Source organism: Gobius niger (assembly GCF_951799975.1).
Source record: "Gobius niger genome assembly, chromosome: 14".
Taxonomy (NCBI): Eukaryota; Metazoa; Chordata; class Actinopteri; order Gobiiformes; family Gobiidae; genus Gobius; species Gobius niger.
In genome coordinates this window covers 26,862,160-26,874,687 of record NC_136865.1, presented here as the reverse complement: position 1 = coordinate 26,874,687, position 12,528 = coordinate 26,862,160, and the positions used below count along the sequence as shown (strand labels likewise).

Genomic DNA, 12,528 nt, shown 5'->3' with positions numbered 1-12,528 from the left:
ACTTCGTTAACAGAAAAAAATCTAACACAAACAGCGCAACCTCATCGGCGGCTAAGGCAGAGGGGATGAGTATATCTCGGGACAGTATATCTTCCCTGAGTGAGCACTTCTTGATGTCTTTCTTAGTTCGTTTTAGTTTACTTCATTAGAAAAGGAGGAAAAAGGAAAACACAACATGACAATACAGATATAGATCCGGGGCAGACTGGAGAACAGATGTAAATAATTTCGCAATCATAAAGTAATTTACCTGGCGGGTGACGGGGATGATGACAATGTCTATTGAAAGAAAGATTATTGATAATGATTGGGGTGATAATGGTCAGACACTGCATAATGACAGTATTGGTAATTATAATAGTAGGTGTAACATTAATGTTGATGGTGAGGATTTTGATGATTATGACGATGATAGTAATTGGTTCATTTACCTGAAGTCAACAGAATTTCTTTCATGAACATAATTATTTAATTATCATCAAAGCATAAGAATGATTGAAGACACACCCAGTGTTTTTTATGACACATCTTTATTACATATTTCCCCAAAAGCTCAAACAGATTTCAAAACATACTTCATTTTACTTGATATGTTAGTATTGCCATTTCTCCCCTTTCCCGGTTTCACTCACTTGTTCCAGTGCATTTAATTGAAAAACTAATAACGTAAAATAACATTCTTCATTTAAATAACAAATACTTCCTTTGTAGAGTTGGACTCCGAGGCGCTAAAAAGTGCTTAAAAATCAAACAGTCGGAAACATAAATTATAATTCACACAATATTAATAAAATAAACATTAAATGAATGTGTTAAAGTGCTACAAAGTCCACGTCTGCCTTTCACATTCGCGCTTCTCCCTATCGCAGCCTGAGGGGAACCCCCGGCCATAACTTGTCCTCGTCCTCGTCCTTGCTGACCTCGATGCTGGCGTTGTCCACTTGTCCTCACTTGTGAGCGAGAGCCGGTGGTCTCGGACCAGTGGATGGACGCTTAGTCAGAGTCCGACTCGACACTGGACGCCTCGGACACGACCTGGAAGCGGCAAGTCAACGTCAGAAAATGCAGTCAGACCAAACTTGTGCGTCGACATAATTGTTGGTGTTTCCCAGAACATTGGAGGCGTGTTGCAGGACTAAGATAAAAAGTGGATAATTGTGTGTTTCATGTGCTTGGTGACATGTCACACCCTCTTCTTGAATACTGGGGTATTAAGTGTATTAACAGACGACACAATTTAAACCACTGAAATTAATTTATAAAACATAATGTACCTTCTTCTTATGTGGCAGATAATGGTCATTAGTTTTCGACACCGCCTTTGGCTCCGTGTTCAAGAAGGCCACGTAATGGATCAGAGTGTTCAATCTAAAAATAGATTAACATCACAAGATTACTTTAAGTACTTTGGGCAAAACGTTGGCATTTCTGACTCATTGCCAGCGCTGACCTGTGGAAAATCATCGCCACGAACTGGATCAAAATGGAGATGGCGAATCCGAAGATGAACATGAAGCCGATGGGGTCGATTTTCACAACTCCGATTTCCTCCAGCTCCACACTCACTTTCGGCAGCTTGATGAAGATGGAGACGTCGAAGGTCTGCAGGGTGAAAGTGGCCATCAACCACAGGGCGTTTATCATGAAGAAGGTGAAGTTTATCTGGGAGAAGATCGAAGAAGTAGTTCAACATTGATTGCCGCTTTTTAGACTTCATGCTTCATGCTACTGTAACCGGGTCAGGGTGTGTAAATGCCAGAGGTGGGAGAATCGAGCCAAATGACTTGACTCGCAATTTTCTTGAGACTTACTTAACCAAAGCACCAAAAAGACCTGACTTGGGACTTTGTGACTTGAGACGTAGCTTGGACTTGAGGCCAATGACTCTGAAAGACTTGCTGTGACTTTATAATTATTAGCCTATTTATTTTAGCGTAACTGTTGAAAGATCTGTTTGTGGATACTTTGGTTGTTTTGTGTAGTATTATCATTTGAACTATTACACATTTACTTAAGCTGAAGTTATTTGTGTTTTGGGTGCACGAATTGCAACTTTGCTCATTTTTGTAGCCAGACCTAGCTGCCCATATTGATAGGGAAACCCCACCCTTACCAACAGCACATTAAAGAGGTTACACGACAACGTTCGGCCGGATCGGCTAGTGCAAAATTACCAGCATGGAGACAAAACAGGCTCTGCTCATTTGTCTGAGCGAGCTCGTTAACTTCAGTACTGTACAGGCAGCGAAACGAGCTCCTCCCACAATTTTAAACCCTACGAGATCCATGTCCATCTGCAACTTCGCCGACTTTCACACATGACTTTGGAACAGAAAGTGATGTGTCGGAAACAAGAGGTTTCCATCAAGCCGTGAAAATGTTTAAATATTCAGATCATGAAAAAAGAAATTAAAAATCCTGCAAAAGTGCGAGGTCATTCATATCAATTGACTTTAATTTTGATTAATGTGCACTTTTCCTTTTCATATAAATGGCCTGCCCAGTGTCGTTTGGTGAAGGCACAAGCAGGTTTGTTACAGATCCACTTGAAACAGAGCAGTTTATCATAGCTTTAGTCTCATATACAACAATTTAGGTTTCATTTCATATTATTTCTTCATCTATTTCATCACTAAAATGATGACGAAACGTTTTAGTCGACGAAGTTAACGCTGATCTTATCCTTACCTTGTTCCTCAGCTCTTTCAGTGACTCTTTGGCTTCCTCCTGTTTGGCCGCGGGTATCCGCAGAGGTTCCAGGTATTTCATCTGCAGTTCAATAAAGAAGTCCTCCTCTTCCTGTAAAACAAGTCGTGTTTTTTTTATGTGTTTCATTCTCATGTCATGAATAGAATGATAATAATAATGCTAGATAAGTATGTATCTATAAAGCCTGTGAGCCACCGTAATTACACACTAGCACAGTCAAGGACTCAACGTCAATGGCGTTAATTGAACATCAGTCTTTTGGTTTGTGGCCGCACCTTGTCAAGTGAATCCTCTTCTAGTTTCATGTCTGTGGCCAGTCCCTGCAGCTCCGACACCCAGCCTGCATCCAAAAAATGGTTTTAGGTGACGTTAAATGCCAGTGTGTCCGATTCATTACAAAAGAGAAGCAAAGACTTACATTGATAAGGGAAGTCATAAACCAGCTCCTCTCTGCAAGAAAATCAAACGAAATTTGGTGAAACATGAAATCTAACATCAGGGGAAAAAATGCTAAAGTGTGAGAGAGAGACGTTTCAAAAGTGAACAGTCAAGCTCATTGGTCAAAGTTATGGCACCGGGGATTCTGATTAGTTGATGTGATCAGCAAAGGTGAGCAAAAGTGTCCCAAATCAACTTTATAACATGGAAGAATCTCTCTCTTCGGCCCATCTATCCCTTCCTGCTGCACAGTAAAGCTTTCCTCTCCATGAGTCAATTAATAAGTGCATTTCTCCTCGCCTCGCGTATATCAGCTTCACTTTATTTAACCAAGAGAGAGAGAGAAATGACCACCACATATCATCAGACAGGTGCGCACGTGCATGTGATCACAGACTGTCAATTCCTTTTTGAATATGAATAAAAACAAGTGGGAGAAACTCACAAACTGTTCTTTTTGTTCATTTCATGTGTCGGCGCTCACCTGCAGTCATCGTCGTCGTTGACGATGGTGTTCTGGGGCCCGGGCTCGGTCACCTGAGGCTTGGGCTCCTGTGGGACCAGCGTCTTCTCCTGATTCTGACCGGACTTTTTACAGCATTTGGCCCACGAGAACCAGCGCTGAAAGGCACTCTTAGCTGGAAACACAATCAATTTGATTGCTACATCCTCATAATTTGCTTTTGTCACAGGTAAGCACAGCTGAATATAAATGTAATACTTTACTCCAAGATTTAGAACATTTAACCAGTATATTGATTTTTCTATTTCTATTTATTGAATCAACATGATTTAATTTCTATTGTGGTTGGAAAACAGTATATATATAGTGTATTAGGATGTCTTTAGTTAAATAATATCTATAACTATTAATAAAACTGTTAAGATAGAAAATGAATCAGAAAGTATGTCAATACATTTCAAGATATCTGTCCATGAGGATTTTTTGAACACTTAAATTAACAACAACAACAAAATAATTATCTCAGCGCACTCAGGATTTACTTTAAATGAGATTCTTGTTGGATGTTTTTTATATTTTTTTATTGAGTAAGTAAAGCGGCTAACCCTGGTGAAGAAGACCTTTTAACACTCCATTTAATAATGATCTTCATTACCTTTCTCTTTGGTGGTCTTGGGGGCGGCAGGTGCAGCCGCTCCCGGGGCAGGTTTATTTTCTCTCGTGCCCCACGACACGTTGTTCAGATTCACCATGGAGTAGATGGTGAGCAGCAGGTACGAGCTGGGGATGCAGATGATGTAAAGGAAGCCATAGAAGATCAGGTGGAACTCCTGAGGGTGCAACAGCGCAGTGACGAAGAAAATGAAGGCCATCCCGATGACAAATATGCTGCTGGGGGTCAAGATGGTTTGGTCGATCACCATTCTAGCTAAAAACAAGCGAGAACAAATATTTCAGCTGTTCATTATACATACATACTTGATATTCTCAACTTCTACTTTAGTACCATAATCGTATATATATATAATCGTATCGTACTACTGTAGTAGCTTATTTTGCCGTGACTTACCGACTATGGCAATGGAGACCACCAACATGAGGAAAGCATAGATCACACTCATAACGGCTGCGATGGTGATCTGAGTGTCTGTTTTTAGTTTGAAGCAGAGGCCCAGGTAGATGGCAGGAGGGATCACAGACAGAACCAGCGCCCAACTCGGATGAATGTTCAACATGAAAGAAAGACTTCCTGAACAGAAAACATAATCGGAAATTGTAGCGTTCAGAAGCAAAAAAAAATCATCTTGGGAACTTTGCATTTTTGTATGGATAGACTTGTTTAAAGATATTGGGTTGGACAATGTCTGGCTGTCCTATAGAAATACTTGGTCATCTTTTTCAATAAACTTTTTAAAGCCACAAAAACTAGCCTTACCTGCTATCATAAGGCAGATCGTGGCAGGGGCAAGAATAACAGATAACATGGCGAAGAGTTGATAAAACATAAAGGGTTTGGACATGGATGAGTTCCTGTTAGAAATCATGTTGGTGGAACCGAGAAGATCCACAATGTTGGCCATGGTAGAGGGACCCCACCTCCGCCGCTGCAGACCCAAGAGCAGAGGAGAGTTGGCATCAGACCTGATGCTGGAGACTAGACTGTGTTTGTGGACACGTCTTTCTAACCTGGTTGTAGAGCTCTTTAAAGTCCTCAGGAGCGTTGGTGTAGGCGTCTGAAGCCGCGTTGTACTCCACTCTCCAGCCCTGTTTCAGCAGCAGAGTGCACAGCCAGCGGTCCTCCCCTGCACAAAACAAAAAAGCAATTCAATTGAAGCAGCTCTCAAATAAAGTTTGTCGCAGGTCTTGGCAGAGAGTATTTGTTTATGTTAAGGGAGTAAAAAAATTGTTTACTGCATATAATTAAAAGAGTAGCGTTAAGTCATGACATGGGTCTCACCCTGGTCGTACTGGACGTACTGGCTGGCCTGTATGGACGTAGTGGAGTATTTCTTCATGACATTATCACACATGAGGGCCTCGGCTCTGAACAGACTGAAGCAGCCCGGACTGCACAGGACGCAGCCAATCACGTGCTCCGCTGTCTTCTGCAGCCAGTGACTGATCGCATACTCAAACTTCTGGAACCACACCACCGGGCCTGAGGGAGAAACATTTGTAAAACACTTTGCACTGCTAATTTTGAAGTGAATGGTCTGTTTGACACTGCAGGAAAAAATACTTTGTCAGTGCAGATTTTAAAGAAAGAAGAAACATTTTCTCCACTGATTATTTTTATGCTTAAGCACTTTGTAATTTTTGTCTGCAAAAGGTGCTGGAAAAATTGCCATCTTGAATGAGACAAACTACCTAAAAAGGCTTAAATACAAAGGATTTATGTTTATTGTGATTAGGTTTGTACAAGTATAAAATATGAATACATGTGATTTACTTTGGCCCAAAATGCAAGATTTCGAGATATTTCACTGCAGCTATGGCCTTAGCGTTGCTCTCAACCACCACGAAAAAAATAGTTTACTTTTACAACTGATTTCAATCAATTTTTGCAAATTGGCATAAAATAAAAAAAATAAAGAATAAGAGAAGCATTTTGCAATTGGACTCTAGACTCACACTCATTTATCCCATCTAAGACATTTAAGATTTTATGGCACTGTATCGGCTTTGTTTTTACTTTGAATACACCGATCCAATATTGGTACCGGATATCGGAGCTGAGAAGAAAATACAAAATCGGTTTTCGGTACTGAACAGTTTTGGCTCTCACTGCCATAAACACACAACTTTCACAAACTAGATCTAAGTGAATATGGGCATGCTGTTTGTCATTTTGAAGCTTAAAATCTGGGGAATCGAATAAAGCTAGCGGGAGCATGCTATTGCTAGCCGCAACTAATCAAGGCTGGGTCAGAAACTATGATATAGAAATACCAAAAGTAGCCAAATAAATATGTTCAGCCATTGCTGAGTGGCCAAGTGTTTGTATTTTAGTTTGTGAGATGCTGTTAAAGATGATATAAGATATTTGTAACACATAAGTTGATCAGATCACTTTATGTGAGACGTTTATAAAATATGTAAAATAGCCTGTCCCAAGGATAGTGTCAAAAATCCAGTCATCCTTGTTAAATATTTTTCTATTAGTTTATTAATAGATAGCCTTTAATTGATCATTAATCTGTAACATCATGACAAGAAAATATAATACTTTACTGATCTCACAATGGAGATAAAAATAGAGTTTCACTTTTTCACACAAATCACTTTTACAAAAGTCACTTAAAATCGGATATTAGAAGATACTCAAAGCCCCAGTATTGGTACCATAAGCAAAAAAGCTGGATCGGTGCATCTCTAATTTTACAATCAAAACTATACATGTCGAATGCAGCGGTTTTATTTGTGGAAAAAACACCATTTAATTATTAGGTGCTTTTGTCAATTGTGAGCTTGCAAGCTAGTCGTTTGAATTGCTGAGGTCTGAATATTGGGGGGGTGTATTCAGGTATAGGGCCTTTTTCATAATCTCTAATGCAACGATCTCTGTCTTCGTATTGAATGTCAAGGCCTATTTCAGTAGCAGATTAAACATAGTATTTTCCAAACCCTTATCTCAAAGCTATGGACAGAAAAGAACCACTCGACTGACCTGATCCGGTAGGGTGAATCCTGCCACACGCTGCCCCGACGCCAGGGTACATTTTCAGCCGGTCGACGAGCAGCACCACCGCGTAGGGCTGGAAGTCTGTGTCTCCGTCCAAAGCCAGGATGTAGGTGTTGTGCTTCTCTTTCTATATTTAAACAGAACGTTCCCAGTCAGCTTCACGATAATACTGAAACCCCACAGTCCATCGGGCGTAATATTGTTTACTCGGTGTGCGACAATACGTTTTTGATTTTTCTGATGATCATAATATTTTGCGGCACGATACGGCACCGATACTTCATGCATGCATATGAATGAGGTCGTAGTGCTCAAATGCTTTTAGACTTTAGCTCAACATTCAACACTGTAATCCCACAGCAGCTAATACAACACCTTGGGATCACCACATGACTGTGCAACTGGCTGTTGGACATTCTGATGGGGAAACCACAGGCTGTACGTGTCAGCGGCAAATCCTCCAGAACCATCATGCTGAACACGGGGGCTCCCCAAGGCTGTGTGCTGAGCCCCCTCATGTTCACGATGCTGACACATGACTGCACTCCAAAGCACGACTCAAACCTCTTCAGAAAGTCAGCCCGGTGTCCGAACACCAGCAGAATGAGTGCACTACGTACAGTAAGTCTCTAAACTCCAGGATAAATTGTAGGTAGGGGTGCGCTGCTTGGCTGGGCACTGCATGTCAGCATTTAATAAGGTCAGAGTAGTGGATGGTTGGTGAATGGCCAATATCCCAACAAGGCTGTGACGTCAGTAAGGAGGGGGCGGAGTCATGTTTTGGGCCAGAATCATGGGGAGAGAGCTGGTCGGCCCCTTTAGGCTCCCTGAAGGTGTGAAAATGACCTCTCAAAAATAACAAGATCATCTTCATCATGACAACGAACTATGTCATGCTGTAAAGAATACCTCTGCATCACTGGCTGCTATGGGCATAAAAGGAGATAAACTCATGATGTGGACCCCCTCCTCCCCTGACCTCAACCCTTTTGAGAACCTTTGGAGCCTCAACAAGAAAAACATCTATGATGGTGGGAGGCAGTTTTCATCCAAACAGCAGCTCTGGGAGGCTATTCTGACATCCTGCAAACAAATCCAAGCAGAAACTGTCCAAAAACTCACAAGTTTAATGGATTTAAGAATTGTGAAGCTCTTATCAAAGAATGGCTCCTATGTTAAAATGCAGCTTGGCCTGTTACATTTTTTTTGTATTGAAATAGCTTTTGATTCCAGTGAATATGACCTCCTAATGCTACAAATTCAACAAATGACCATTTTCAGTTAAATACAAGCTTTTTTTTTTACTATATTTATTTTTGAAAAATAATGCTGTTATCACTGGGATTTTTTCCCAACCACATTTAATTGATCCTCTGCCAGTTAAAGACTTTAAAATTATGCTGACTCTCATTTGAGTTGACAGTTTAGAAAATCTTAGAAAAATGTCATTTCCATAATAATTTGGAACGCGGTGGAGATAGACCGATTTTCAGTGTGTAAGTCAGAGATCATTTATCCACTGATTTAGTTTGAAAAAGGGGTTGAAAATTGCATGTTTCTTTAAAAATCGTGATGTATTGAATGTTATGTTGGTGCAATGTATCGATTATGGCAGTATCAACGCATCGTGAACCATGGATCGTGCATCGTATCGAAACGTGAGGTACCCAGAGGTTCCCACCCTTATTGTTTACCTTCAGATCTGGCCTCAGAGACCCCTTGTCCTCTCCCTTCTTCCAACGGGCATAGTATTTGGTCATGAGCTTGTATCCCAGAAGGTAGTAAAGATACATCACCTGTAGATTATGCAGGAATAATAGCTAAAACACAGCAGCTTTGCAGAACATTAAGTACAGCAAGTTTTGTTTAAATGTTGTTTGAATGGTTTTACCTGCGACCACCTCTTCTTGTGTCGAATTTTGTCTTTGTCCTTGAAGTGGACAACAATGTTGTTCCCGTGTGGCATCGTGACCACGATCCGACCCCCGTACGGCGTCCGAATGATCTTCTGCTTCGGAAGCTGCTGTCGCTTAACGAACATCTTCTCATCGAGGTTTGCGAATATGCTGCAAACAATAACGCAATTACAAACATGAGCAAAATGTCATGAAGATAAAATAGGTTGTCAAATACAGGCGTAGCATAAACTTTGCTCACTTACCCATAAACTTCAGCAATGATTTCAACAAGATTCTTGGCATATTCATTCAGGTGACGCCCCCGACTGCCTTTTACATCCAAAAAGGCGTCATCAAAGTAGATATGCGCCTCAAAGCCGAAGTCTGTGAACTCCACGTTGCCCCTGGGTCTGTATCTATCCAGCCTGAACAACACAGCAAAGTCTGTGAGAAACAAACTAACAAAAGTACAATGAAAGTTTTTAATACTGAGCACACACCTGAAGATAGAGATAACTATGTTCATCATCTCCTCATAGGTTTCATGCCACATAGTCGCACAAAGGTAGATCATAGCTTTATCAATCGGTCTAGAGCTAATAAGAAGGAATGCAGACATTAACTTCACCTTGACAAACAATTATCACATTTTCATAATGACCTCCTAATAATGCAACACCAACCTCTTGAGCTTTTCTTTGGTCTTGATGTCGAAGCGTGTGTTAAGCAGTAGAGATTGCTCGATGAATCCTCCCTCGTACATCCCTCTGACAAACAGGTCCTGAGTCCTCTGTATGCGGTGCAGACTCAGGTGCGACAGGTGGATGGTGCACAGCACCAGGCCCAGCCACCAGGACACGGCGTAGCCTGAGGAAGAATGACATGTTCACTGAATGTTTCACTGTAATGTAATGTACGCTCAAACAGCCTCATGAAGAGCCTGGTTTGTACCAGTGAGAAAGCCGATGTCGGTGATCTTGGACATGTCCAGGAAGCAGAGTGTTTGGGTGACATCATAGACCAGCTCTGGGAAGACGCCGTTGGTAAAGTTGATGTCTCGCACCTCCACCACTGCATTGCAGTAATGTGTGAAGTTGGTGCTGGTGCCGTTGAGGCTGAGCCTGTAGTCCTGATAGTAGACGATCACTGGAATCACCAGCAGCGCCATGACGGCCAGAGACGCCAGGTACAAAGGCAGGAGGAAGCAGCGCCGCATAGCATGCATTTTACAGGCAGCCAAGGAGAACCAGTGGCACAGAGCAGAGGAGACCAGCTGCACACCCACTGTGATGGCTATGATGCGGGTCTGTTGCTCTGGAATGGACCTCACGATGTCCCAGTCCATCTTGGACAGAGGGACATAAGCTCCTACCACTGAGAAGGTCACAGCCATCCGCAGCAGGCTGGAGAATGTGTTGAGTATGTTCGGGCACTTCTTCATGTCATAATACAAAGCTTTGACACGAATAGAGCGGCTGTGTTCACTGAGCAGTCCAAAGTAGTTTTCCCACCAGTTAAATGACACCAGCAGCGAGGCGCCCACTGCCAGCCCCACCCATATGGCCGTCTTTATATCGCTGAGGTCCTTCAGGATGTACAGATACACAAAGAGGCCGTAGCCCACCAGGATGAGAAGGATGGCAGTGATGGCGGGGGCCAGGAAGCGGCTCCTCTCTTTGCCCGTGCAATGAGCTACCACCTGCAGCAGCGCAGAGAGAAAGGCCGCTCCGTTCAGGATGGTCACATTGGTCACAATGTCCAGGTGCGGCATGGCTACGATGGTGAGGATCGCAGCTCCCCCAGAGGCGATGAACTCAAAGAACAGGACCTGTAAAAACACATTTATCAATGACCATAACTCTTGTAAAAAGACTAAAAATATCATTCAAGAGAAAAAATATCAAGCTAACCAAGGCAGTGGTGGCTAATCTTGGGAACTTAGAGGTTTTGAGGCAGGACTTCCACACGCTCTTGAGGAAGAGGAGAACACTGGGGGCGACGAGGGCACAGGCGATGCACAGCAGAGACACAGGCTTCTGCTGCTCAGGGATCACCTTTGTGTCTTCACTGGACATCGTGATGAGGAGCAGGAAGGCCGTCTGACATGGGAATGGAAAAGAAAGGGGGTATTATTTATAATGAATAATAATTGGGAATTGCAGTTTTTCATTAAATTAAATCTCCAAAAACAATAAAAATAAGAAAAACCTTGCTGCATAGAGCTAGTCCAAACACGATCAGCCCGACTGCGCAGAGTGTGATGAACCGCAGCAGTTTGATCATTTTCCACGGAGTGTTTTCATCTTCGATGATGGGCATTTCTCGGGCCGTGTCCCATGGCCTTCTGTTTCACACAAAAACAGGTTTGGCAAAATGTCTGAATAAGTGGTTTATAGCAGCATTTGAAATATCTAAATAATTTACATCAACGAATTGTAGAATAATATTTTAGGGTTGAGCATGGGTTTAACTAATCTGATGTTAATTGAAAGACAGTTCATCCAGGTTTATATTAAAAGGTCTGTGATGAAAAGTGTTAAAGGGTTCCCATTTTGGAGGACCAGAGGGAATTGATTAAATTAATTAAAATCAAGTGAATAAAAAGTACATAAATAAATAAAGATAATAATGAAATATAGTTAATTCTTCATATAAAATACATGTACTATATATTTGGAGTAACAATTGTAAATGCGTTTCAAGGAAATTCTTACTTGGGGAAATCTCGGTCTTTGTCCTCCATGTCTCGCTCCATGAGTCTTGTTGATGGTGTCAAATGGACGCATTTGCGATTCACAGGTTTTGTCAATCTTCTTGTTTTAGGCCACACCTCTTTGAGTTTGTGAAGCTCCACCTGTTTGTCCTGCACTGACACGAGCTGCAGGAAAATCACAGTATCTCTTTGGGAGAAAACCCATAAGGTTTCATATAACTGTCACATTTTAGTCAGGTTGGATGTCCGAAAAGTTCAAGAAAATAGATTAAATTGAAAATGAGACAACATGTAAGACAGAGACGGACAAAAACAACAATTAGCGGTTTATTATCATTATTTTTTTTATTATTATAAAAATGATAATAAAAAGGAATAATGCAGACTTAGCAGAATGCAATACGTACTCACAACAATTAATTATGTCATGTCGAAAACATACAGTCATATATTTCCTTCATCATCAAAATTAACTACAACGTTGAGGACATCATCATTTGTAAATATTAATATCTCTATTGTCATTGACCTTTTAAAACATGAGCTATGAGATTCCACACAACCACACCGTGTAATTACAATAATTACCGAGCTCCTGCGGAGGAGCGTAATCCATTTTGTACCT

At 41.5% G+C, this 12,528-nt stretch overlaps 1 protein-coding gene across 1 annotated transcript; it reads right to left on the bottom strand.

Moving 5' to 3' along the window:
• Positions 1 to 993: 993 nt before the first annotated feature.
• LOC306973504 (chitin synthase chs-1-like) lies at positions 994 to 11,945 on the bottom strand (the record flags this gene model as incomplete). Its single annotated transcript, XM_079570428.1, has 22 exons — positions 994 to 1,035; positions 1,275 to 1,368; positions 1,451 to 1,662; positions 2,689 to 2,799; positions 2,985 to 3,049; positions 3,128 to 3,159; positions 3,632 to 3,785; positions 4,266 to 4,538; positions 4,680 to 4,859; positions 5,046 to 5,214; positions 5,297 to 5,412; positions 5,568 to 5,768; positions 7,278 to 7,419; positions 8,987 to 9,088; positions 9,184 to 9,358; positions 9,454 to 9,615; positions 9,691 to 9,786; positions 9,874 to 10,057; positions 10,142 to 11,018; positions 11,101 to 11,289; positions 11,399 to 11,534; positions 11,905 to 11,945. The coding sequence occupies 22 exons, from the start codon at positions 11,943 to 11,945 to the stop codon at positions 994 to 996; spliced, it is 3,753 nt and encodes a 1,250-aa protein (XP_079426554.1).
• Between the last annotated feature and the right edge of the window lie 583 nt (positions 11,946 to 12,528).